General features: G+C 40.4%; 1 protein-coding gene across 3 annotated transcripts in view; it reads left to right on the top strand.

Moving 5' to 3' along the window:
* ATP11A (ATPase phospholipid transporting 11A) overlaps nucleotides 1–27,953 on the top strand; it is a 277,946-nt gene that overhangs the window by 149,899 nt on the left and 100,094 nt on the right. For all 3 annotated transcript variants that reach the window (XM_032791846.2, XM_075061482.1, XM_075061483.1), the window contains exons 3-7: nucleotides 3,316–3,405; nucleotides 16,028–16,108; nucleotides 21,862–21,969; nucleotides 26,777–26,905; nucleotides 27,572–27,675. In XM_032791846.2, coding sequence (XP_032647737.1) covers nucleotides 3,316–3,405; nucleotides 16,028–16,108; nucleotides 21,862–21,969; nucleotides 26,777–26,905; nucleotides 27,572–27,675 — 512 coding nt within the window. The remainder of the gene's footprint in view (nucleotides 1–3,315; nucleotides 3,406–16,027; nucleotides 16,109–21,861; nucleotides 21,970–26,776; nucleotides 26,906–27,571; nucleotides 27,676–27,953) is intronic.

Raw genomic sequence — 27,953 nt, 5'->3', positions numbered from 1 at the left:
AAATACCCTCCTAAGATGGAGATTCTACAACCTCACTAGGCAATTTAATCCAGTGTTTAACCACCCTGACAGGAACTTTTCCTAATGTCTGACCTAAACCTCCCTTGCTGCAGTTTAAACCCATTACTTCTTGTTCTACTCCTAGAGCTAAGTGAACAAGTTTTCCCCCTTCCTTATGTAACACCCTTTTAGATACCTGAAAACTGCTATCATGTCCCCTCTGTCTCTCTTTCCAAACTAAACAAACCCAAATTCTTTCAGCCTTCCTTCAAGGTCATGTTCTCATAGACCTTTAATCATTCTTGTTGCTCTTTTCTGTGACCCTCTCCAATTCTCCACCATCTTCTATGAAAATACATGCCCAGAACACTGGACACAATACTCCAGTCAAGGCCTAATCAGATTGCAGAGTTAGAGCGTTGAGGAATGACTGTTCTCGTGTCTTTGCTCATAACACAGCCTGTTCAATCATAGTTTCAGATCATGTTTTGCTGTTTTTGCCAACAGCATCACTAACCCAGAGACTTTCAACACTTCCATCTCCTATGTCCATCTCCACCTCAGTCTAAGTGTGCACATTTTTAATGTACACCTCTACCTCAATATAACGCTGTCCTCAGGAGCCAAAAAATCTTACCGCGTTATAGGTGAAACCGCATCATATCAAACTTGCTTTGATCCACTGGAGTGCGCAGCTCTGTCCTCCTGGAGCATTGCGTTACCGCATTATATCTGAATTCGTGTTGTTTCGGGTCGTGTTATATTGGGGTAGAGGTATATAAGGCAACACCTCCTCCCTTTTTCCCCGTCTGTCCTTCCTGAGCAAGCTGTACTTATCCATACCAACATTCCAATCGTGTATTATCCCACCAAGTTTTGGTGATGCCAACAATGTCATAGTTGTATTTTTTTATTAGCACTTCCAGTTCTTCATGCTTATTACCCATACTTCTTGCATTTGTATATAGGCATCTAAGATACTGATATTATCTTGCCTCCCAGTTTTGCCCTGACCCTCCTTTCTCTCTGCCATTATAGCCCACGCTCCCTCTTGTTTCCGACCCATCTCCCAGGTCTCCATGTTCTCCACTTACCTGTGGGCTTTGCTCACCTGTCCCTGTCGAACCTAGTTTTAAAGCTCTCCTCACTAGGTTAGGCAGTTTGTATCCAAATAAGGTATTTCCTCTCCTTGAAAGGTGAACGCCATCTCTGCCTAGCAGTCCTTCCTGTAATACCATCCCGTGGTTGAGGAATCCAAAGCCCTCCTGGCGACACCATCTTCGCAGGCAGGCATTCACCTCCACAGTGCACCTGTCTCTGCACCCCTCTTCTGCATCACTGCACTTACCATCCATCCCCCTTACTCCTCTTCCCTACTGGCTCCATTTCCCCGTATATGTTACCCTCACCCTTATAATGTTCCCACCAGCTCTCCTAGCTTTTCTTCCCTTCTCCATCCCCATCTTCCCCAGTCTCCCACCAATACAGATCCAGATCTCAGATCCCACGTCTACATTCTCCTTTGCCTTGTCACCTCTTGTGACATTTTCCTAACTCTGGCCTTCGCTTCACACAAATCCTCTCCATCACCTTTTCCCCTCTTGTACCACCATTCCTAACCTCACGCCCACCCACCTATTACCCATCTCCCCCTTCCTTTTCTCTTGCTGTCTCTGGAACCCCCACTCGATCTCTAAAAAGATCTCAGCCATACACAGTGTCCTCATATCTCCCTCCCTCCAGCTCCTGGATCCCTTCATCTGACATTGCCACTGCAGCTGTCTTCTTTTATGAAGGCCTCTCCTGGCTTTCCCCTGGCTGGATCAGACAATAGTGGGGGTGTTGGGCTTCTCTTCTCCCATTTCTGCCATTTCCAGTCTCTCCCTTTCCCCTTCCCACGAATTCTCTCTTGAACAGCACTGCATCCAACTCTTCTTCCCTTTCATGTTGCCATCTACCATTCACCCAACTCCTCTCCATCAGCCTACCCTTCTGATATCGACTTCTGACACTCTCTCTCTTTCCTTATAGTCTCCCACACTCACCCTTTGTGATTTTGCCCCCATGTAGATGACCTATCCAACCCCTTACCTGAACATTTCCTTACCATCACATCTTCACTTGACCTGCAGTCCTGTTTCCACTCCCCAGGATAGTCATTCACTTGACTTGATCTTCACCAAGCACTGCTCTTTCTGTTGCTGAGCTCCCTCTATCCAGCCCAGCTACCAGCTGGTCTCCTTTTCAGCATCACCTATCAACCTCTTCCCTCCTCCCTTGCACCCTATCACTTGGCCATTTCGTGACTTCCAATTCACCAGGGTTGATGTCATCTTGTCTGCTGACATCTGCTCCTATGTGCCGGCTATGTGCTGAAGAGAATCTCTGGCAGAAATCTCATGACCAGGCTGATTGACTTAATTACAAATTAGTTCTCTCCTTCAGTTCTGCCATCTTCTTAGATAAACGGCTCTACTTCTCCAATTTAATTGAATCCCATGCGTACAGTCAGACATTTTTCGCTGCTTTTGACTCCATTCTCAAATCATTCCCTCTTTTGCCTCCACTTCTCTCCACACTGGATCTCCAAGTTTATATAGTCTTTTTATTAGCATTTTCATATTCTGTAATTTGTATGTCACATTATATTCATTACAGTTTTGCTATATATAACACAGTTAAATAAAGGTTTTAAAACCATAAAGTGTTAATGCTCTTGATTGTTCTGAGGGATGCATTTGTAACAAAACCAAAGAACATAAAGGGGGCTGATATCTTTTGGTTTTGTCCCTGACTTGCTGTCAAAGCAGGTTTAGCATAAATGAGAAAAACAAAATGGAGATTGATTAAATACAGCATTAGAAGCAATTGTTTTAATATTTTAAATGTTTTTCAGTGGCTTTCAACTAAATATACCTTAACTAAATATTTGGGTATCATTGCCATAAAAACGTATTTCAGTCCATAGTACCAAGATGTCCAGAGGTCAAATATTTCTGAATGAAGCTGTGGAGTGATAGACTTCTGCTTCAGGTATCCGTGTTAGATAGAATTTCAGTTATTAACTGAATGATTTCAAGAATGCATGAATGCCAATTGCATATAAGTATATTTGCCTAAATAAATTAACAAAAATGTCTTCTAATTTGCATTTAATATTTAAACTTAGTTTGTGAATTTTAAGCTTGTTTGACTCTTAAAAGAACTTGTATGTATTTTGGTGCTATTAGTGATGTAGCAGGGCATGCAACATTAGAGAAAACAGCATTATCATCGTAAATACTTAAATGCTCTTTACATATTTTTTTTTTTTAGTACACATTTTGGAACTTTGTACCGAAGAACTTGTTTGAGCAGTTCAGAAGGATAGCTAACTTTTATTTTCTCATCATTTTTCTTGTTCAGGTAAGCCATTCCCATTTCTTAAATAGATTCATATACACATTGAAAAAACAGAACTTGTAAAATTCAGATAAAGCTTGAAAGATTTAAAAAACAAACACCTGCATCCTCCAATCCACCAGTTTTGGTAGCAGAAGAAATTGGATGGTTGATATTGATTGGTTTAAAGATTGAGTGGTGACATGCTAAAGAACGTCTTTTCAACTGTTTTTTAGTGTGAATCAACTGTTTCTAGAGCTGGTGTGAATCCAATCATGGTGGGAAATGGCAGTTACTTATAGCTGATGATTAGTATTGAATTTTTTGTTGTTGTAATAAACAGGTTTTCACCTCATTAAACCCACCATCATAACTGGCACTAACTGGCATCCATGTTGATAATATTCAGGATAAATGGTAGAGTCTAAATGGGCATGGAAACTGCATTATCCTCCATCAGCAAAAGGTAGTCCGTCCAGGCCTGGGTCAAGGCACACTGACAGGGTAGAGTGGGTGAGCTTTCACTGTCACTGTGCATGTTGACATGTTTGAGTAATTATAGGTTATCACTTTTTAAGTCCCTTAATTTTGCACCTTGAATGAGCACTGAAATACACTAAATGTAGTGAAAATTCACTGGTTTGGAATGAAAGACCTTTTATATTTCTTCGCTTGTCTAGACCAGCATTTTTCAAAGTTCAGGTCACGACCCAGTACTGGGTCACGGCATGTAAGGCACTGGGTCGGTCTGGTCAGCACCACTGACCAAGATGTTAAAAATCCTGTTGGTGGTGGTGCCCAGCTAAGGCAGGCTAGTGCCTACCTGTTCCTACAAAGTGCTGTGCCTCGGAAGTGGCCAGTAGTGGGCCCAGCTTCTAGGCAGGGGGGTCATGGGGCTTCCTGAGCTGCCCCCTCCCCAAGCACCACTCCGCTGGAGGGGACAGGCGATGCCTGCAGGTGACAGCTGTGCAGAGCCACTTGTGTACCTCCGCCTAGGAGCCAGACCTGCTGCTGGCCACTTCCAGCACAGCGCAGTCAACAGTGCCAGGACAGGCAGAAAGCCTGCCTCTGCACCCTGGCTGCGCCACTGACTGGGAGCCTCTGGAGGTAAATTCACACCACAACCCCACACTCCAATCCCCCGCCCCAGCCCTGAGCCTCCTGAAACCCGGAACCCCCTCCTACACCCCAAGCCCCTCATCCTTGACCCCACCCCAAAGCCTACACCCCCTCCTGCACCCCAACTCCTTGTCCCACTCTAGAGCTCCCCACACACTCGAAACCCCTCATTCCCAGCCCAACCCTGCAGCCCTCACCCGTGCACCCCAACCCTCTGCACCAGCCCTGAGCCCCTCCCATACCCCAAACCCCTCATCCTCCGCTCCGTTGGGTCGCGGGTATCAACAATTTTCTTCAACTGAGTCCCCAGGAAAAAAGTTTAAAAACCACTAGTCTAGACAGTAGCAAGCAATAGGTATGTAGGTTCTTAGAACATTTTTGATTTTTTCTCATTGCACTGGGACCCCAGTCTGTGTTCTGCCTGCTTACCATCTAAATGCAATAGTTACAGTTTGGTATTTTTGCATTTTCTCTTAGGACAAGAATAGAGTGTCATGAGGGCTATGAAGAAAGCCCTTTTGCTGCCACTTTGCAGCTAACAATTAGTGAAGTCTTATTTCCAGTTCCTGTGGCCTTTTACTCCTTGACGACTAGAAGGAGGAGTGAGCATTCCAACCCACATGTTTTAACACTTGATTAAATGTTTATTTTGCACTTAAAAACCCTTCCAAAGTACAAACAGGTATTACGTTTGAAGAAAATTTATAGAATTATAGGGTTAGAAGGGACCGCAAGGGTCGTCTAGTCTTAATCCTTTGGCAAGAAGCAGGATTTCTTGTCTAAACCATCCAAGACAGATGTCTATCTAGCCTCCTTTTTAAAAGCTGCAGTGAAGAAACTTCCGCTACCTCCCTAAGCAGTCTGTTCTATTGTCCTATTGTTTTTCCTGAGATTTAATCTAATCCGCTATGCTATAGTTTAAACCCATTGTCTCTTGTCCTGCCCTCTGTGGCAAGAGAGAACACGTTTTCTCCATCTTTTTATGGAAGACTTTCAAGTATTTGAAGATTGCTATCATGTCTCCCCTTAATCTCCCCTTTTCCAAACTAAACATACGCAGTTCCTTCAGCCTTTGCTCATATGGCTTGCATTCTATCCCTTTAATCATCTTTGTTGCTCACCTCTGGATCCTTTCCAGTTTATCTACAAACATCCTTTCTATACTTTGGTAAACAAAATTGGACACAGCACTCCAGCGGAGACCTAACCAACGCCGAGTAGAGTGGTACTATCGCCTCCCATGACTTGCATGTTGTGCCTCTCTTAATGCAACCTAAACATGCATTAGCTTTTTTTTGCAATAGCATCACATTGCTGAAATCATGTTGAGGTTGTGATCCACCACAACTGCCAAATTCTTCACAGCAGTGCTGCTGCAAAGCCAGTTATCCCCCATTCTGCATTTGGTTTTCCTTCCCTACGTGTAGCACCTTACATTTGTCTATGCTGAATTTCATTTTACTGTCTATTGCCCAATTCTCTAATTTATCAAGATCCCTCTGAACTTGATCTCTATCCTCCAAAGTGTTGGCAAGCCCTCCTAGCTTTGTCATCTACAAACTTGATCATAGGTTCTATTCCTACATCCAGGTAATTAATAAAGAGATTAAACAACACCAGACCCAGAACAGATACCTGTGGAACCTCCCTTGAGACCTCCCAACAATCTGACATTAATAGTTACTCTTTGTTTGCGGTTGTTTAACCAGTTATATAGCTGAACCTGCATTTCTCCAGCTTGCTTATCAGAATGCCATGTGGGACTGTCTCAAAAGCCTTGCTGAAGTCCAGATATTTTATGTCTACCAAACCAGTTATCTATCAAAGAAGGAAATCAAGCTGGTTTTGCATGATTTATTCTTAGTAAATCATGCTGGCTGCTAGTGATTACCCCTTCATCCTCCAGTATTCACAAATTGAATGTTTTATACATTGTTCTAGTAGATTCCCAGATATTGAGGTTGGGCTGACTGGTCTATAGTTTCTTGACTCCTTTTTCCCCTCTTTAAAGGTGTACACTATGTTAGCCCTTCTCCAGTCTTCCAGGACCAGTTCTGTCATCCATGAGTTTCCAAATATTATTGCCAGTGGCTCTGAGATTTCCTCAGCTAATTGCTTCAGTACCCTGGAGAGAATAGCATCAGGCCCTGCTGACTTGAACTAATTCAAATTGGTCAGAAGATCTGACATGTTCTTTACTTATCCTAATCTGCATCCCTTCCCCTTTCTTGTCTGTAGTAATGTGACTAGTTGTCCAATCACATGTTGTTTTTTGCGAGAAGACTGAAGCAAAGTAGACATTGAGCAGCTCTGACTTTCTATCATCTTCAGTTAACAAATAACCTTCTCCATTAAGCTGCAGACCCACACCATCCCTGATCTTTCTGTTATGTCTAACTTATTTGAAGAACCCCTTCTTGTTGTCTCTGACATTTCTTGCCAGCTATAATTCATTGTTTGCCTTTGCTTTCCTGATTTCGTCCCTACACACTTGCGCTATTCCTACATATACTTCCTTGATGATTTGGCCCTCTTTCCATTCTCTGTATGTATCAGTTTTGGTTTTTAGATAGCTCAAAAGGTTCTTGTGCAACCACATTGGCCTTCTATAGCTCTTAACTTTCCTCTGCATTGGAATAGCATGATGTTGAGCCTCTAGTATTACATCTTATAGGAACTGCTAGCCCCCTTTAACTCCTGTACTTCCTAATTGGTCTTTCCATGGGACCTTGCCTACTATTTCTCTGAGTTGGTTGACATCCACCTTTCTGAAGTCCAGTGTCTTGTTTTGCTGTTCTCGTGTCCTCTTTTTTTCCTTAGCATCTTGAATTCTATCAGATCCGGATCCCTTCCTCCGAAGTTCCTGACCACCTTCACCATAGCAAGCATTTACCCTAATTAACTACTTTCTCTATGGGAACAGACTTGGATATTTCCAAAAGATAGAACACTAACTTTTACCCAATTAAAACAAGGATTCATTCCGTTAGGTTCTTACTAATCTTTGAAATGAGTTTTATATGGTATTTTAAAGGGTACCATTTGAAAGAACATCCATATATTTAGCAGATACTGATCTCTGAAACTTAGAGGATACGTTATATGCTCAAAGTACTGTGCAATCATTAACTAATCATCACAGCACCTCTGTAAAGTAGGTATGTAAATGTTATTCCCATTTTAGAAATGGGCATATAGAATAAAATATTAATTGACTTGGTCAAAGTCACACAGCAAGCAATGGCAGAACTCTGATTAGAATTTTGAGTTCCTCATTCCCAACCCTATAATTATTCCTCTTAACATTAAACCAATAAAAAAAGAGTGAGTGAGTGAGTCCTTTTGGATTTTTTTTCTTGTGCAATGAAACCTGCCTCAAGAGAACATCAGAGATCAGAAAAAATAGTCCCCTGTGGTACGATTAAATAGACAAACCATTTGAAAATGGTCCTTAGTGTAGGTTTCACTATATTTAGTTCTAGATTAATAAAAAATAATAATTCTGGATAGAGTGATAGATTTGAAGGTCCAACAACAACAACAAAAAGGAATATTGGAAGCCTGCCCCATTTGATTTTTTTTAATGGCAGGGACCTTAACCAGATAGTTCAAGGGTTTTTCAACAAGAATGTGCTCAGCTTTTTTTTCCACAAAATATTTTTTCATAGAAATGCCTCATAGGTTTGAAAGCAGAGAATAAAGATTCAGACATTTCCAGATATCTAACTTGTTGAAGACTGATTGTTGTTGCAGAGTAAGAATTGTGTCCTTCACTCCATGTTTAAACTGTAACATAAAATACTTGTAAATAGTTTGTCTATTTTAATTTATAGATTCATAGACTTGAAGGTCAGAAGGGACTATCATGATCATTTAGTCTGACCTCCTACCCATTGCAGGCTTCAGGACCTTGCCCACCCACTCCTGTAATAGACCTCTAACCTCTTGCTGAGTTACTGAAGTCCTCAAATCATGATTTAAAGACTTCAAGTTACAGAGAATTCACCATTTATGCTAGTTGAAACTGTAAGTGACCTGTCCCCTATGCTGCAGAGGAAGGCGAAAATCCTCCAGGGTCTCTGCCAATCTGATCTCAGGGAAGATTTCTTCCTGACCCTAAATATGGGATCAGTTAGAGACCCTTAACTATTTTGTAGTTAGTATAGTCTATGGTTAGAATAGAGTATTTCTTTCACCCCCAGTTGGGGGAAATCTCCAGTTTGTCCAGAGACCTGAGCATCAAGAATTGCATTTCCTGCCCTTGTCCTTCTCCATCAGCAACGATCATCAGCGGTGCCTGTACTGTCTAGGAGAAGTACATATCACTGCACTTGCCGAGATATGTACATCTGCTGATCCTTTCCACCCAGAACTCAAGAGGCCTGGGAGCCCTGACTGAAGTTCTTGATGGAGGAGGCTATGAGGCCCCGCTCTGATCCAGGCCCAGCAGACTTGCCTGTAAATTGGCCTCCACCGACCAGCAGTGCCCCTCCAAGTACTTGGCTTGGAGCAGAACAGTTAATCCTAAAGCCCAAGGACTTTTCCTCCAGGGCTTTCTATGAAAATAGAGGGCACTCTCATGGGTTCAAGGACAGATCCTCACAGAGGAATGTCTATAGGAAATGTGTTTGCTCCCCAACCCTCTCCAGGTTGCGTGAGACATGATGTCTGGAACCCCTGGAAGTGGCTCTGCAAAAGATCCCCAGGTTGGAGGGCAAGGCATGCAAAAAGAAGGATCCAACAGTGACTGTGCTTCTGAAATGAAAGGACAGATGCTCACTGGTTCCATCTAGGAGTGTGGGTGCAGACTCCTCATTGGCACTGCCTTGTTCTCCTAAAGAATGTTCGGCTTCAACAAATGAGCCGGGCTCCTTCAGCCAGATCTGCTGGAACTCTCTGGATCCCAAACAATACAGGGACGTATGTAACACTGGAGGACATACTTCTCCCCTACTCAGTCTCCACTCTTTTTTCCGGCCCTGCCTTCTTGAGGGATGTTCTTTCTCCAGAGGAGGAATCTTTACTGATGTCTCAGGAACAGTTCTATCTCCAACTATTGGGCAGGAACGACCTGGAACCTGCTACTAATGGAACAGTCTTTGTAATCAGAGGAATCAGAAGAGATAGCTGCACAGTATCTCTGCTCGGGCACAGGAGCCCCAACACACAGTTGAAAGAGCATACTTGCCATATCTCTGGGTATGACCCTCCTAGGCACTGCTGGTACCAATTCCCCTGGGAGCCACTGCAATGGATAGATCCTGCCATCTGGACTTATTGGGGGTTTTGGGATCCTTATGACAGGTCTCTGGAGCCCTTTCAGAAGTTGCACCGCTCCTCCCCTTCTCGCCAGCCAGTTCCATCTCTGTACAAGGAGGGGGAGCCAGAACCAGTTCCAATAGGGTCATTGTCTTCATTATCCCCAGACAATGCTGTCATTCTTTCATTGCCTTTTCTGCCAAATGACCTCCGTCAGTACCAAGAGCTTTTAGAAAAGGTCAGAAACGATCTACAGATCCCAATAGTGGAGGTTCGGATCCTTCCACACTAGCTCCTGGATATTTTGCAACCACAGGGATGGAGTAAGATGGCTCTTCCAGTTATACTCTATACTAGAGCCAGCCAAAGTGGTATGGTACACACCAGCATCTTATGGCCCTACACCAAAAAAGATAGAGCTACATTATTTTATTCCTGCCAAAGGCGCTGACTTCTTGTTTTCTCATCCTACCCCCAGTTCTTTGGTGGTACAGACAGTTATGGAAATCCACCCCAGCACATAAGGGCTCAAAGAGACTGGACCTCCTGGGAAGAAAGGTCTTCTCCTCCACATGTCTGCAATTCTGCACAGCTAACTACAAGCATTGGTAGCAAAATACGATTTTAATGCCTATGCCAGGCTTGCGGACTTTAAAGATAAACTTCCCATAGACAACTCAGTTCCAGTCCTTTCTAGATGAAGGGAAGTTAGTCGCAAAGGTGGCCCTCCACGCAGAAGTGGATGCTGCAGACACAGTATCCAGGACTTGTATTGTGAAAGGACTCATGGCTACACTTGTCAAGGTTTCCTAGAAAGGTCCAAATCACCATCCAGGACCTTCCCTTTAATGAGTCCAACCTTTTCAGTAGAAAGACAGATGAGTCCCTTCAGTCACTAAAAGACTTGATCTACTTTTCAGTACCTTCCATCCCCCAGGAAGAAAATAGCAGAGACAGCCTTTTAGATGGGTGCCATCTTACTCTCTTTTTGCCCACAGCTGGAACAAGATCACCCCGGACAGTTGAGTCCTGGAGATTATCCATCAGGGATATTCCATTGAGTTTCTCTCCTTCCCTTATCACAAACCCCATTCTCAATTTCCCTTCAAGGACGAAAATTGATTTTTCATCTGGAGGCAGAATCCCTTCTATACCGGGGGGTGGTAGCAGCCCAGATAGAGTGGCAAGGCTATACGGTGTTCCCATACCTGGACAACAGACTTCTGGTAGGCCAATCTCATGAGGAAGTCATGTCAGTGACAGGATCTCTCTGGCTACCTTGGGCATTTGTATAAATGAAGAAAAGTCTGTTTTGTCACCCACAAGGACAGTAAACTGTTACCAGCACCCACCTGAGCCTGCATGTAAAATAGGAGCAAGACTGGACTCCGTCTCTACAAGAGCATTTTTTCCCACAGGCAGATGTCTCATGATGAGCAACCTGATTTTCTGCATTACCCGCAAAACATGAACTGTGGTGCACCAACCTCTCTTGATGTTGGGTCATATGGCTGCATATACCTACGTGATGCTGTTTTCCAGACTCCGCTTGCTGTGTCTGTAAGCCTGGCTCCACTTGACTTACCAGCCAAACAGGGACCACATCCTCTCCAAGGTGACTGTTCCCATCAGAGTTCTCACCTCCCTTTCTTGGTGGTCAAACCCAAACAAAGTCATGGTGAGAACTTCTTCTTTCAACCTCCCATACCAAGAGCCACCATTGTGATGGACGCCCCCCTCAGGGAGGGGGTCTACACTTTGACTACCACACTGCTCAGTATACCTGGACCCCCAAAAAGGCCAGACTGCATATAAATTTACTGTGATGATGAAATGCTAAGGGAGATTAGAGAGGCTATCAAAATAAATAATTCAATAGTAGTGGGGGATTTCAGTTATCCCCATATTGACTGAGTACATGTCACCTCAGGACGAAATGCAGAAACAAAATTTCTAGATAATTTAAATGACTGCTTCTTGGAGCAGCTGGTACGGGAACCCACAAGGGGAGAGGCAATTCTCAGTTTAGTCTTGAGTGGAGCGCAGGATCTGGTTCAAGAGGTAACTATAACAGGACTTCTTGGAAATAGTGACCATAATATAACATTTAACATTCCTGTGGTGGGAAGAACACCTCAACAGCCCATCAACACTGTGGCATTTAATTTCAGAAAGGGGGACTATGCAAAAATGAACGGGTTAGTTAAACATAAATTAAAAGTTACAGTGACTAGAGTGAAATCCCTGCAAGCTGCATGGACACTTTTCAAAGACACCATAATAGAGGCCCAACTTAAATGTGTACCCCAAATTAAAAAACACAGTAAGAGAACTAAAAAAGAGCCACTGTGGCTTAACCATGTAGAAGAAGCAGCGATAGATAAAAAGATGTCTTTTTAAAAGTGGAAGTCAAATCCTAGTGAGGTAAATAGAAAGGATCATAACACTGCCAAATTAAGTGTAAAAATGTAATAAAAAAAGCTCAAAAGGAGTTTGAAGAACAGCTAGCCAAAAACTTCAAAGGTGATAACAAAATGTTTCTTAAGTACATCAGAAGCAGGAAGCATGCTAAACAACCAGTGAGGGCCCTGGATGATCGAGATACAAAAGGAGCACTTAAAGATGATAAAGTCATTGTGGAAAAACTAAATGAATTCTTTACTTCAGTCTTCATGTCTGAGGATGTTAAGGAGATTCCCAACCCTGAGCTGTCCTGTGTAGGTGACAAGTCTGAGGAATTGTCACAAATTGAAGTGTCACTAGAGGAGGTTTTGGAATTAATTGATAAACTTAACAGTAACAAGTCAGTGGGACCAGATGGCATTCACCCAAGAGTTCTGAAAGAACTCAAATGTGAAATTGCAGAACTGTTAACTATGGTTTGTAACCTGTACTTTAAATCGGCTTCTGTACCCAGTGACTGGAAGATAGTTAATGTAATGCCAATATTTAAAAAGGGCTCTAGAGGTGATCCCTGCAATTACAGACCTGTAAGTCTAACGTCAGTATCAGGCAAATTAGTTGAAACGTTAGTAAAGAATAAAATTGTCAGACATATAGAAGAACATAACTTGTTGGGCAAAAGTCAACATGGTTTCTGTAAAGGGAAATCATGTCTTACTAATCTATTGAGTGTCTTTGAAGGCGTCACCAACATGTGGACAAGGGGGAATCCAGTGGACAGTGTATTAGATTTCCAGAAAGCCATTGACAAGGTTCTCACCAAAGGCTCTTACGTAAATTAATTGTCATGATAAGAGGGAAGATTCTTTATGGATTGAGAACTGGTTTAAAACAGGGAACAAAGGGTAGAATAAATGTAAATTTTCAGAGTGGAGAGGGGTGATAGTGGTGTTCCCAAGGGTCAGTCTAGACCAATCAGTCAACTTATTCAAATGATCTGGAGAAAGGGATAAACGTGCGGGGGGGGCAAAGTTTGCAGATGATACTGACTGCTCAAGATAGTTAAGACCAAAGCAGACAGTGAAGAACTTCAAAAGATCTCACAAAACTAAGTGATTGGACAGCAAATGGCAAATTAAATTTTTAATGTGGGATAAATGTAAAGTTAGTAACATTGGGAAATAAGCCCAACTTACATACAATATGATGAGGCTTAATTAGCTACATCTAATCAGGAAAGAGATCTTGACGTCATCGTGGACAGGTTCTCTGAAGACGTCCACGCAGGTGCAGCAGCAGTCAAAAAAGCAAGCAGTATGTTAGGAATCATTAACAAAGGGATAGAGAACAAGACGGAGACTATCTTATTGCCTTATATAATCCATGGGGTACGCCTACATCTTGAATACTGCATACAAATGTGGTCTCATCTCAGAAAAGATATACTGGCACTGAAAAGGTTCAGAGAAGAACTAAAATGATTAGGGTTTGAATGGGTCCTATATGAGGAGAGATTAAAGAGGCTAGGACTTTCAGCTTGGAAGAGAGACTAAGGGGGATATGATGAGAATGTAAATTATGAGCGATGTGGAGAAAGTGAATAAGGAAAAGTTATTTACTTGTTCCCATAATATAAGAACTAGGGGCCACCCAGATGAAATTAATGGGTAGCAGGTTTAAACAATAAAAGGAAGTTCTTCTTCACACAGCGCACAGTCAACCTCTAGAAACCCCTTGCCTGAGGAGGTTGTGAAGACTAGGACTATAACAGAGTTTAAAGAGACTGGATAAATTCATGTAAAAGTAGTAAAGAGTCCTGTGGCCCTTATAGACTAACAGATGTATTGGAGCATGAGCTTTCGTGGGTGAATGCCCACTCGTCGGATGATCTGATGAAGTGGGTATCACCCAAGAAAGCGTCATGCTCCAAAAGTCTGTTAGTCTATAAGGTGCCACAGGACTCTTGCTTCTTTTACAGATCCAGGGGAAAAAAGGGGACTTACACAGCTACCCCTCTGATACTGGTTAAATTCATGGAGGTTAAGTCCATTAATGGCTATTAGCCAGGATGGGTAAGGAATGGTGTCCCTAGCCTCTGTTTGTCAGAGGGTGGAGATGGATGACCTGGTGTTTGGATGGGCGTCAGAAATAGAATGCTCATGCACCACCCCGGTTTAGGAAATCCTTGACCGAAGTAGAAAGGATTCTCTATAAGTTAGTTATCTAGCTAAATGGAGACACTTTTCAGCCTGGGTACACCTCCACTAACTTCCACTAAATACCGTGAACATTCCAGTTATCCTATACTATCTCCTCTCCACAAAGACTGCAGGTCTAGCCCTTAGTTTGCTTTGGATACACTTTGCAGTGATTAGTGCTTTCTTCCCTCCATTAGAAGAACATTCTGTCTTTGCTCACCCCGCGACTGTATGATTTATGAAGAGCTGATCAGGGTCTTTCCACTGGTCATTAAATCTATGGCTCAATGGGACATTAACCTTGTCTTGTCGACATTTAAAGATCCACTCTTCTGACCTATGGCAACTTGCGCTATGACACCCCCCACACCAATTCATGAAGGCAGCATTCTTAGTGACGATCACTTCGGGATCGGGGAGCTAGGAGCAATTATGGCAGATCCTCCCTAAACAATGTTTCACAAACAGGTTTCCCTTAGGTTATACCCCAGACTTCTTCCCCAAGATTGTTTGAGTTCCTCATCAGTCTGATAACACCATTGCCTATATTTTTCTCAAAACCCCATGCTTCTTCCTGAGACAAGAGACTTCGCTCCCTCAACGTTAGGCTCAATTGGCATTCTACCTGCAAAAAATCAAACCAATTAGAAAATCTCTGAGACTCTATTGCCATAGCAGAAAGATTGCAGGGGCAAGCCATATCCTCCCAGAGGATTTCTTAGTGGGTTTTGGAATGCATCTTAGAATGCTACAAAATAGCAAATATTCCCCTCCGGGAGGTATTACAGATCACTCCAGGCAAGCACATGCTGGGTCCATTGCATCCCTGTCTGATGTTCTATTGCAGGACATTTGCAGGGCAGCATCTTGGGGTTCTGTTGACATGTTCATAACACATTACACTCTAGACCAAGCAACAGCAGTAGGAAGGGCCTAACTACAAGCAGTTATGCTGCCACCTTCTTTGCACCCTTCTCTAGATAGGGACCACACATCTCAAAGAACATCCAGTTACAGTAAGTAACCTCCATTTCTTCTTTGAGTGATGGTCCCTATGTGTATTCCACACATGGTTGATTGGCAAGCAGTGTTCAGACTGGAGGAGGGTGTGAGAAAGGTGGCACAGAGATGCTTGTAGTGCTCCCTTTCCTACGGCTGTATCTGTAGTCGCTGCTTTTCGTCCTCCATCCCTTCTGCTTCAGATCCAGTTGGATTGCAGGAAGAAGAGGAATGGAGAAGTGTTGACCCACACTGCCTTTTATTCCTTGGTTGGGAGCGCACGGGGAGCTTGTTTTGAAGAATTTCCAGACTTGAGCACATGGCGCACATGCATGCTCATGTGGAATACAGATAGGGACCACATATCTCAAAGAATCTCCAGTTACAGTAAGCAACCTCCATTCTGACAGAGTGCAAGATCATGACTTGGTGGATAGGCCTATATGTATTTGCAATTACAGATGGTGTCAGGGAGTGGTGCTGTCATCAGAAATAACCTAGATTTCTTATTGCATTTACTTCCCTTTTTTTTTTAATAAGTTGCTTTGTGTATGGTTGCACTTCGAGCTTTTTTAAAATCCTAATATAAATTTCATGGTTGGAAAATGATTGCATTAAATTCACAAATCAATATTCAGGAAATGGTACGATTATTCTTTGTGTTGCAGTTAATTATTGATACACCAACCAGTCCAGTAACAAGTGGACTTCCGCTTTTCTTTGTCATCACTGTAACAGCTATCAAACAGGTGAGAGTTTCTTTAGGGTGTAGGGGAAGGTGGGGGAGTAAAACTGAAGATTGTATGAAAATGTAAATTTGTTCTATTTTTCCTTTTTTTATTAACTGGCAATGTTACTTTTGTTTGTTCTTGAGGATTCAAGAGAGAGGTTATCCTTTCTTTACTTTGAAGGCTTTACTTTTTATTTGCCTCTCTTTTAAGTAGAATTTTATTGGTTGTTAAATTATGCTGGCTTTCATTTATTCAGCAGAACTTTCAGAATTATTTTGTGATATTAGTTTGTACTTTGTGTAACTGTGCTCCAAAGAATAGTTTATACAGTTGTATTTATAAAAAGTATCCAGATGTTTGTTTCTTTTTGTTCCTAAATATTTATCCACCTACCTATTCAAAAATTTGAAAATATGCGGAGAAAGAATTATAGCAGTAGGTTATGGGATAAAATTATTGGTCTTCTCTGTGAGGAAATTTCCAACATACAGTTGTTGTGATATGTATAGACAACCTCTAGACAGTATCTACAACGTGGACTTTTTAAGTATATGAATCACATTAATTTTTACTTAAACTATGAACAGTTTATAATGAGACTTAATGGATCTTACAAATTGAGTATGCTATATAATAATGCTTCAAATATATTTAAAAATTATCTATAAAAACTAAAATAATAAAATTCAAGTCAATACTTCCCATATCAATGTTGCTTGGAAGATCATAATAAAGGTTCCCCTAATCTAAATAAAATAATGCTGTAAGAGTATGGAACTGTGTTATCCTTCCTTTCTATTTTGTAGATTAATATTACCATAGAGAGTGGATTACAGCAGTTTGTAACTCTGTGACCCAGTACTGCAATGGTATCTGCTAGAGTGGATTGGTACACCTGTGTAGAATCCAAATAAAATCAGTGGGGGAACCTACATAGAATATATGCTATGACTTAGCTATATAAGAATTTCATATCTTCAATTACACTGGCTCAACCTGTTCCCATTCAGACTCCAGTCTGCATTCTGCCATTGATCAGGACACGAACAGTTTCATTCACACAATATGGAAAAGGAAGAGAGTAAAGAAGTGTGATAATTGGGCATGCAAATTTACCCTAATTATGAGCTCAAATGTGAAAAGTGATTGAAAGTTCATAAAATGTCACAATAACCTAGAAGAACATATGTTGCTGGGAAAAGGCAGGAAAGGGAGACTTTCTGAATTAGTCCAAACAGAAAGGACTGTGTTAAAATCTTGTCTGGTAAACAAGAAAAATGTTGGACCAGAAATCAATGTAACCAGAATTAGTGTATAGGAAATTAGGCCTAATTGGTGGATAAAATAGTGAAGGGAAAAGCTGTTTCACCCATCACTGACTTTTGAGGTCCTCAGAAAGACTTTGGGGGACAATTAGCGAAAGGGAGCTGCCAACAACCACTGACTAAGAGACAGAAGATCAGGACAGAAGTGAGCTTTACTATCAGGGCGGTCACTTAATCCATTTCCTGAGACCTCAAGATCCACTGTAACACAGTTGGGCCTTTATCTTGACCCTAAGAGAAGTCCTGACCAGATCAGGCCAGAGAGTGGGACCCAAATGACATCACCCCTTCCATTGAGACTGACTAAATCCCAGCCATCACTTGCTGGGATGCCTCTCCCCACATTGTGTCTTTTTTCCCTTCCCTACCTTAGTTCTTCTCTTTCCTATCCTCCCTCTTTCTTCTATCTAATAAGAGTCTGGGTTAGCTGGCCAAAACTGTGTTTTACGGCACTGCTATAACCCTGTGACCAGAAGGAGGCAGCTAAAAGCAATACCCTAAACAGCCCTGGTACATGTTTGCCAAGTCTTGGGCTACGTCTAGACTACGCGCCGGATCGGCGCGTTAAAATTGATTGCTCAGGGATCGAAATATCGCGTCTGGTCTGGATGCAATATCTCGATCCCAGAGCGTGCTTAGATCGATTCCGGAACTCCAGCTAGACGACCGGACTTCCGGATTCGACACAGCGAGCCGTGCGGATCGATCGCGCGCGGTGAAGACGGGTGAGTAAATCGATTTTAGATATTCGATTTCAGCTACGCTATTCTCGTAGCTGAAATTGCGTATCTAAAATCGATTTAATCTCGTAGTGTAGACCTGGCCTTGGAGTAGCTAATAAGACAATATGCCATGCTTTTGTTTTTTGAGCAGTGAGGTGCAAGTGAGAGTCAACACGAGACAGAAGCCTGCATTTTCTGTCTTTATTGTTCTTTTCTATCCCCTTTTGAGTGTATGTTTTTTGGTTTGTCTTCTAAGAAACAGAATCAGGCTTTAACACCGCCACTGCCTCCAGATCACCTCAACTAACTTTTTCTCTTTCCCCCAAAAGGGCTGTTGTTACCACTTTAATACCTCTAAGACACTGTCAGATAGGGATGGTGTGTTTTGGTGGGGTGTCTTTCTTCAAACTTTCTCCAGCAAAAGGGAAAAAACAAAAGATGTTGTTAAAATGAAAGCCCTACTTAATACTTCACATTTCAAAACTTTAACTGTTTCCTTCTTTTCTGCATCTTTATTAAAAGGTTAAAAAAATTAGTGTGTTTGCCATGGTACTAAGCAGGCTAAGATCTCTGTCTACCAAGCCTTGTTTAACATTGTTTAATATTGGACAGTGACAGGATCGTGTTGACACCTTTAATTCTTTGGTCCAATATATTCCATCTAATGTGATACAACAGACGGTACAATTGTTTGAGACTCTGTATTAACATTTTACTGCTCAAAATTGTGTGATGCTATCTGCTCAGTGCCAGGAGTCAACACTTTTTATACAGACATTAGCCAGTTATTATTTTTCTTAACTTCGTCAAACAAAAGTATTCTGTGCTCAGAGAAATAGTTGAGGAGATTATAGGACACCAAGGGAAACTAATATGACAAACTTTTTGACTTGCAATGGGTCCTCTTTATTCCAATATTCCATCCCTCCATTTGGGCTTGCCCCAGTTCTGGTCCCTAGAAAGCAACTTACTTCCATTATATTGTACTGGGATAACTGGCTACCACTATAGTTGTTTCAAGTCATTTGGCAGTGATAAATGCAGAGAATACTCATTCTACACATTTCTCATTCATTAGTTGTAATGGAAATTACAAACAGCAGCATTTTCATTCCTTCACACTGCATGACTGACTATACTTTGTAGTCAAATTCAGTATTTGTTGACACTAGGTGGTTATGGGAAGCACAACAGCTAGCTTTTTACAGGTGGCTTTCCCACTTTAAGATTTGGGGGATTATTTTTAACAATCTGTTGTGGTTTGACGAGAGTCAAACAAAGACTGGATTATTATAAAGTGTTCCACATAAGACTACACTTGTATCCCCTTGTGACTACTCTCAGAAGCTACAGCTGGGGTGGACTTTGTTGGGCTGCTTGTATACCAGTGTTAGCTGCTGGGAGCATGTTACACAGTGCTTCAAAGACTATACTGGTTCCCTATTCATTTCTGGATGTAATTCAAAGTGATGATGATGATCTCTTAGGCAAGGAGTTTCAAACATACAAGAGAACTAAAAGCATTGAATTCCAATAAGATTTGAAATTAAACCCACCGTGTTTTAGGCTCTGTGTGTCTGGGGAATCACCTACAGTAGAACCTCAGAGTTACGAACACCTTGGGAATGGAGGCTGTTCTTAACTCTGAACAGAACGTTATGGTTGTTCTTTCAAAAGTTTACAACTGAACATTGACTTAATATACAGCTTTGAAACTTTACTATATAGAAGAAAAATTTTGCTTTTCACCATCTTAATTTAAATGAAACAAGCACAGAAACAGTTTCCTTATTCTGTCAATTTTTTTAAGTTTTATTTTTTAATAATTTACATTTAACACAGTACTGTACTGGATTTGCTTTCTTTTTTTCCTCTCTGCTGCTGTCTAATTGCGAACTTCTGGTTCCAAATGAGTCGTGTGGTTGACCAATCAGTTCATAACTCTGGTGTTCTTACCTCTGAGGTTCTACTGTATTTCTTTACCACAACAATTGAGATTAGCTGATTGGAATTTCTGAGGACTAGGGCAGGATGTCTTAAATTGATGGCTGTAGCCTCTGGAATTTCCTTTTCCTGCTGGTCCAATAGCCTGTGGACTGGAGCATGACCTTCAGTGGCATGGTGCAAAGGTCATCTGGGCTTTTCTCATTCATTAGTTATTAAAGGAATTACAAACAGCAGCATTTTGATTCCTCCCATTGCTGGGGTATATTTGTGTCTTCAGATGGATTTTGGAGTTACCTTTTCATATTTGGTTGACAGGTCAAATTGCATTTTAATTTGTGTGTATGCTCCTGCACACATGTAATGGGTGCATCTCTAAAAATAAAAAAATGAATACAGCCATAGAAAATCCTTTATAAACTTGAAGTTACCCTTTCTCCTAAAAAGAATGGAAAACCTGTGGGGTGAACTGTCACTGATATTGTTAGCAGCTGTTGTTGCATCTTCCAGTTGTCATTAATCATAAGCAATATGCTGAATTCTGCCCCTGGATATATAGCATCTATTGCTTTATTTTTAGGAATTTCCAGAGAATTTAAAGCAAAAGAGCTGCTTAGGCCAGCTCTCTATTTAAATATCAGTTCTAGCATCTGGTCTTTGTGTACATTAGGGGTTTCCATGGAGTTAATGCAAGAGAGATTTGGGGAAGATGGGAAGTAGGAGGAACTTGTACCTCCAAAAGAAAAGTATCTATTCATTTTTTTAAAAAACTAATAAAATAGTAAAACTGATTTTTAAAATTTTATAATATGGCTATACAAATTTGAAAGCAGAGTTATCGTTGTATTGATGAGATCTTCAACTATATTTGTATTTGTTCCTCTCTTATGTAACCTTATGAATTGATGGAATAATTCATCAACCAAAATAAGCATCAGCAAGGTCACTTTCTCAAAACTGATTCTGGAGGGTTGGTGTACTGTGTACACCAGGGGTCGGCAACCTTTCAGAAGTGCTGTGCCGAGTCTTCATTTATTCACTCTAATTTAAGGTTTCGCGTGCCAGTAATACATTTAAACGTTCTTAGAAGGTCTCTTTCTATAAGTCTATAATATATAACTAAACTATTGTTGTATGAAAAGTAAATAAGGTTTTAAAAGTATTTAAGAAGCTTCATTTAAAATTAAATTAAAATGCAGAGCCCCCTGGACTGGTAGCCAAGACCCAAGCAGTGAGAGTGCACTGAAAATCAGCTCACATGCTACCTTCAGCACCCATGCCATAGGTTGCCTTCCCCTGGTGTACACCAAATAATAGTTCAGTGTAATCAGAAAGCAAACAGGAAAACTCCCCAGTCTGTAGTTCATTCCAGCCCTGTAATCACTTAATATTGAGCCCAACCTTACCAAATGCATTCTGCACACTTTGTCTCTTAAGCAGCCACTCCTACAGAAACCTTCAGAGCACTTGGGCAAGGAATGGTGGAAGTTGAGCTGGATTTTACCCATTATTCACCAGAGATCAAGAAGTGGCTCTGCATTTTTTCACAAACTCCACTCACACCATCAGATTACCTTCCCTTATGTTAGTTAAGCACATCTGATTTGCTAAATAATAAACTATTGAAGATTTTAGTGATATGCTTTACTTTTAATTATCATTTTGTAATGGAAAATTCTTTAACTATTTTTATAAGAAAGCTTTGATCTACAACTGCAATGTAAAGTGTGGCTAGCTGCATTTCCTTAACTTTATTCCGTTCCACTTGGCTGTTTTCTAGGGTTATGAAGATTGGCTTCGACATAAAGCAGACAATGCAATGAACCAATGCCCTGTTCATTTCATTCAGCATGGCAAACTGGTTAGAAAGCAAAGCCGAAAATTAAGAGTAAGTAACAACTAACGCTGGGTTTTCTTTTAGGGATCAGGCTTAACTCTCTCCCACTCCCTCCACGTGCAAAACAAATTAGACAAAAATGTAGTGCACTCAAGATTACAGTATTCACTACATCAATATGGAAAATAAAATTTTAGAAAAATATTTTAAAACGGATTGAATAAAATATTGTAAAAAGCTATAGCATTTCCTTCCTCATCCTTGCTTTGCTAGGCTCTCCCCTATCCATTCTCTATGCTGGGTTGTCTCTCTACCCTCTTTTCCTTTCATGATATCTTTCTTAACTTCTAGCGCTTCGCTCATGGTTTTTCTTCTGTTTTCATATCTCTCATATCTGTCTGTCTGTCTGTCTTGTCTCCAGCAAGATAGCCTCTTTTAATCCTATTTTGATGTAAAATCCATTGACTAATTCCTCTCCCGGCAAAGAGGACACAGCCCAATCAGAATACAATCCTTGCTTTGTACCATTTCAGCGTCATAAAGCCACTCCTTTAGATTTCTACATTTGTACCTGCATCCCTGATATTTTGGGGGTTATTTTTAGAACCTAATATCTGTAAATTGTCATAAGCAAAACAAGTTGCCTATCTGGTTCAATTTTCAGAATGTCAAATGTTTGAAACAATTGATGATCATTTCTTTGAAATACCTTTTTTTTTTCCTTGTGCCTCCTATTTTGCCATAATTCTCTTGTCAGAGTTCGTGGCAAAATTCCTTGTGACTCTTGCATTTGGTGTTCTGATCTTTTCACTAGCCTAGTATTTTTTTTTAAGACCATTTATCCTTATGACACAGTTTTTTTGGATCCCTTCATCTTTACCTTTTCAAACAAGCAGCTGTAGTTCTACTGCCAGTCAGGTATTCTTAAATCCTCATGGTCAAAAAAATTACTCTTGCTACCATTTTCAATATAAATATAATTCACTGTTTGTTTTTTGTAAACATAAGCACATTTAATTCTGGTTCTGTAATTTTTGAATTGGAATGTTGCTCTTCTAAGACTTCTGAAAGCATGCTCCATACCTCGTCCCTCTCAAATTTTGGAAGGCACTTCAGATACTTAAACTTTAGATCAAGTGCTGTAGCTATCTTTAGAAATCTCACATTGATACCTTCTTTGCATTTTGTCATATCTGTGATGAAAGTGTTCTTAAAATGAACAAAATGTGCTGGGTCATCATCCGAGACTGCTATAACATGAAATATATGGCAGAATTTGGGTAAAACAGAGCAGGAGACATACAAGGAGTTGAGTCACAAATTTAATGAATGCATTATTTTTTTAACGAGCAACATCAGCATGGAAGCATTTTCTCTGGAATGGTGGCCAAAGCATGAAGGGGCATACAAATGTTTAGCATATCTGACATTTAAATACCTTGCAATGCTGGCTACAAAAGTGCCATGTGAACAACTATTCTGATTTTCAGATAGCATTGTAAATAAGAAATGGGCAGTATTATCTCCCATAAATGTGAACAAACTTGTTTGTCTTAGCGATTGCTGAACAAGAAGTAGGACTGAGTGGACTTGTAGGCTCTAAAGTTTTACATTGTTCGCTTTTTTTGCAACAGCGTTACATTGTTAACTCATATTTAGCTTGTGGTCCTCTATGATCCCCAGACCACTTTCTGCAGTACTCTTTCCTAGGCAGTCATTTCCCATTTTGTATGTGTGCTTCTGATTGTTCCTTCCTAAATGGAGTACTTTGCATTTGTCCTTATTGATTTTCATCCTGTTTACTTCAGACCATTTCTCCAGCTTGTCCAGATCATTTTGAATTTTAATGCTATCCTCCAAAGCACTTGCAACCCCTCCCAGCTGGTTATCGTCCATAAACTTTATAAGTGTACTCTCTGTGCCATTATCTAAATCATTGATGAAGATATTGAACAGAACCCGACCCAGAACTGATCCCTGTGGAACCCCACTTGTTATGCCTTTTCAGCATGACTGTGAACCACTGATAACTACTCTCTGGGAATGGTTTTCCAACCAGTTTTACACTCACCTTATAGTAGCTGCATCTAGGTTGTATTTCCTTAGTTTGTTTATAAATTGTAGTAGTATAATGTTTCCTTGTTTCTGCACAAACTTGTAAGCAAAGTGGAGTGTTAATGCCACGGGCTAATTGTTAGAAGCACACACTCAAATAATCTTACTGACCTCTTGTATTCCCCTGCACCATCGTTCCCTGTGACAGATCTGAAGCCTTTCTTTCCCATTTTCTAGTGACAAATCTGTTTTACCCATATCCACTAGATGCCAAACCATCTTGGATTCCTTTTGTTGTTTCTTAATCCCAGTGCCTCCAGGCAGTTTGGACATTTTATGGCACCAGTGTGCCTCTGAATTACTATATTATAATTTTAAGAAATGTGATTTGAATATATTCACTGGTATCATGCTCTGAAATTTTTTTCTTGTTTCTGATTCTTAAAAAGAAGAAAATTCAACCCACAAAGCTATTAATACAATATTATGGCTGAGAATTTAAATGCATGTACGTTTTCTGTAGCAAAAATGACTTGGTCTTGTGTTGTGTTGTGTGTTAGCTTCAACCATATCTATGGAAGGATAGATCTTTCCATTAGAAACCTGATTTTTACCCTCACTCCTTGTAAGGGTCTGACCACCTGAAACTTCACATTGTCAGGTCTTAATCCAAGATTGACACTTGGGTTTTTTTGGTAGAATTTATCTCAAACTTAAATCCACAAATGCATTTTTGAGGCTGAGGTTGAAGAATTAATCCTTTCATTCACAGAAATGTTGTTATTAATGCTTTTTTGGTCTATTTTAATCCGCAAAACTTCTTGACCTAGACTATCAAAATATGTGTTCTTGTTGAGTAGTTGCATCTTTATTTGTGCCTTTTAGGGGGGCAAGGGAACACAACCATGAGGCTGCAATCATATTAACATGACAATGCATGACACTTTGTGCTTTATAAAGCATGCAAGGCCCCAGTAATACTTGTCAAGCTGTGTTTGGCCTGACAAGTAATAATAAATAATTATAATAATTAATTGGAGATATACCTATCTCCTAGAACTGGAAGGGACCTTGAAAGGTTGTTGAGTCCAGCCCCCTGCATTCGCTAGCAAGACCAAGTACTGATTTTTGCCCCAGATCCCTAAGTGGCCCCCTCAAGGATTGAACTCACAACCCTGGGTTTAGGAGGCTAATGCTCAAACCACTGAGCTATCCCTCCCCCCAAGAGCACAATATATTTTGCATAGCCCAGATGTGGGTGCTCATTAGGAGAGGAATGGAAGGCAGAAAACCACATAGCATAGGAGGAGCGCAAGAAGGAAAGAAATGTAGGGGAGAAAATATCTGGTATTGCAAAAAGGAGGGAGGAAACAACGTATGAGTGTAGGAGGCTGTCTGGAAAAGAATAGGGTCTATCGCTGCCAAGTTTATCAGATCTGTAGGAACCTGAGCTACTCCTTAAACATTTTAAAAGCCTAAGGAAACTTGTAGGAAAAAAATCTTAAATGAAGTTATGGTTGAAATAATGTCACTTCAGTCAAGGTTTCCCCCTGTTGTAGTTTTCTTAAATGCAAATATTAACATGAAAAATCTAATGTAAGCAAAAATACCCAAATTATATGAAAGTATGCAGGTATGGACCTTGGGTCGGTGGCTGAGCTAATTCATTTGGAATTTTTTCCACAATCTGGGAAATGTAAAAGTACATTTTACCAAGTCCTACCTAAACTGTCTTGATTTTTACTTTCATTGTCAATTACCAAAATATCATGCATCATTAGAATTGCACACCTCCTAAAAGTTCATTTTGGTGATGTCAAAATTCAGTGTTTAATGTCATAGTTTTCTGTTATGAAATTCATTCCGACCACACGGAATCCTTCTGACAAGAGCACAATGATTAACTAGAAAACTATTTAGATAAGGGCATACTTGGGGGAGGGATAGCTCAGTTGTTTGAGTATTGTCCTGCTAAACCCAGGGTTGTGAATTCAATCCTTGAAGGGGCTATTTGGGGATTGGCCCTGCCTTGGGCAGGGAGTTGGACTAGATGACCTTCTGAGGTCCCTTCCAACCCTGATATTCTATGATCTTAGCATGATAAGGTAGGCAACCCAAGAAATCCACATTAATCAAATGCTCAGCTTATCAAAATTCCAAAATTTAATTTTTTGACATTTTTCATTGAAACTTTGATATTTTGCACCCCCCCATGACTAAATTCTTGCAATTTTTTTACCTTTGACCTACTGTGCTTAAATTTGAGTTTAAAAAAATATATCAGAAGCTGCCTCTGCAGGGGGAAAAAATCTTTAAAAGAATCTCTGACTGTGGGAGCTGCTTTGTTGTATGATGGCACACTATAAGAAACAGGCTGTGAGACATTTGGTTTATGTTGACTATCCACAGGCACAGCCCCCCGCAGCTCCCAGTGGCTGTGGTTCGCTGTTCCCAGCCCCACTGTGCATCAATGTTTTTTATCTGTAAAATAGGGATGATACCACACACATGCAAATCTAGAAGGGATGTTGTAAGGCTTAATAAAAGAATGTAAAGTGCTTTGAGATCCTCAGAGAGTAGATATTATACAAGTGCTAAGTATTATTTATTGTCTTACAGGATGTAGTACTCCTTTTCAGAATTGTATCTGCAGTTCCTTAGTCTTGTGATGAAATCTCCGCCCTATTAAATCCAATGAAAATTTTTCCATAGACTTTGATAGAACAAGGATTTCATCCTTGGAATCTGATCTTTAGGCTATTTAACTAATGATAAACCTGTTTTCTTTTCTATTTTTTTTAAGGTTGGAGACATTGTGATGGTAAAAGAAGATGAAACATTCCCATGTGACTTAATATTTCTATCAAGCAGCAGAGGGGATGGAACATGTTTTGTTACAACAGCTAGTTTGGATGGTGAATCTAGTCATAAAGTAATAAAATACTATATTTTTTTATTTTAAAAATGCTATAACAAACTTTTTTGCATACAGTGCACAGTAACATCCTGTATAATAGTGCAAGCATAGATATTGGTTTTTGTGATTTTTTTTTTTTTCATTTACACTGTCATTAACTTATTTCCATACCATTGAACCATTTCATAAAGAATTTTCTAACTGGTGCTTGGTTTATGTATACTTGCACTTTTGTATGTGCCCGACATGGGCACCCAGAGGTGAAGCATGAGCTAGAGTTGTGCATGCATATACATATGTGAAATCCTGGTTTGTGCAAGATTGGGGGCACCGAGGCATGCACCCATTTGGAAATGTGAATCTTTTATGTAAAAGGTTAAGAAAAAGCAAAAATATTTCACTTAGAATTTAGGCTGCTTAGATTAGAGGACAAGAGTGACTCAGTTTTCTTTGCAGTATGAACTATATGTGAGTTATGACAGGCAGAGGAAAATTCCAGTTCTCTATTTGGAAGTGCTTATTTTTTAATGAGAATCATTAGTACATGGTTCTTGACAGTCTTAACACAAAATATGGAAAATTTACTGACTTCAGGGCTCTTCTTTCAATTACATAAATAACTTGGTCACTGCATGTGTTCTGGCTTATTTTTTTTTGTTACATCTTTCTCCTTCATTCTAGACTTACTATGCTGTTCAAGATACCAAGGCATTTCATAATGAACAAGATATTGATGCACTGCATGCTACCATTGAATGTGAACAACCTCAGCCTGACCTTTATAAGTAAGAAAATAATTTGTATTTTTATAGCTTTAGTGTATGCTACTAAGGTATCCTGTAAGCAAACTATAAAATAATGTAATTATTAAAGGGGTGTTATCAATTCAAACTTAGTCCAAAATTTAAATTTAAGACAACTAAATAAAAATCCAGTGAAGTGGCTGATTTTTTAAAGAAATGGTCTCCTGCAGTAATGGAGACCTAAGCATTGCAATCTAAGAACTTCATGGTGAAACTGATTTTCATTGTCCTATCCGAGCAGACAGGCAATTCAAAGGCAA

The sequence above is a fragment of the Chelonoidis abingdonii genome, chromosome 1, assembly GCF_003597395.2.
Source record: "Chelonoidis abingdonii isolate Lonesome George chromosome 1, CheloAbing_2.0, whole genome shotgun sequence".
Classification (NCBI taxonomy): domain Eukaryota; kingdom Metazoa; phylum Chordata; order Testudines; family Testudinidae; genus Chelonoidis; species Chelonoidis abingdonii.
The sequence above is the reverse complement of the archived record's forward strand: the minus strand, read 5'-3'. Positions and strand labels throughout refer to the sequence as shown.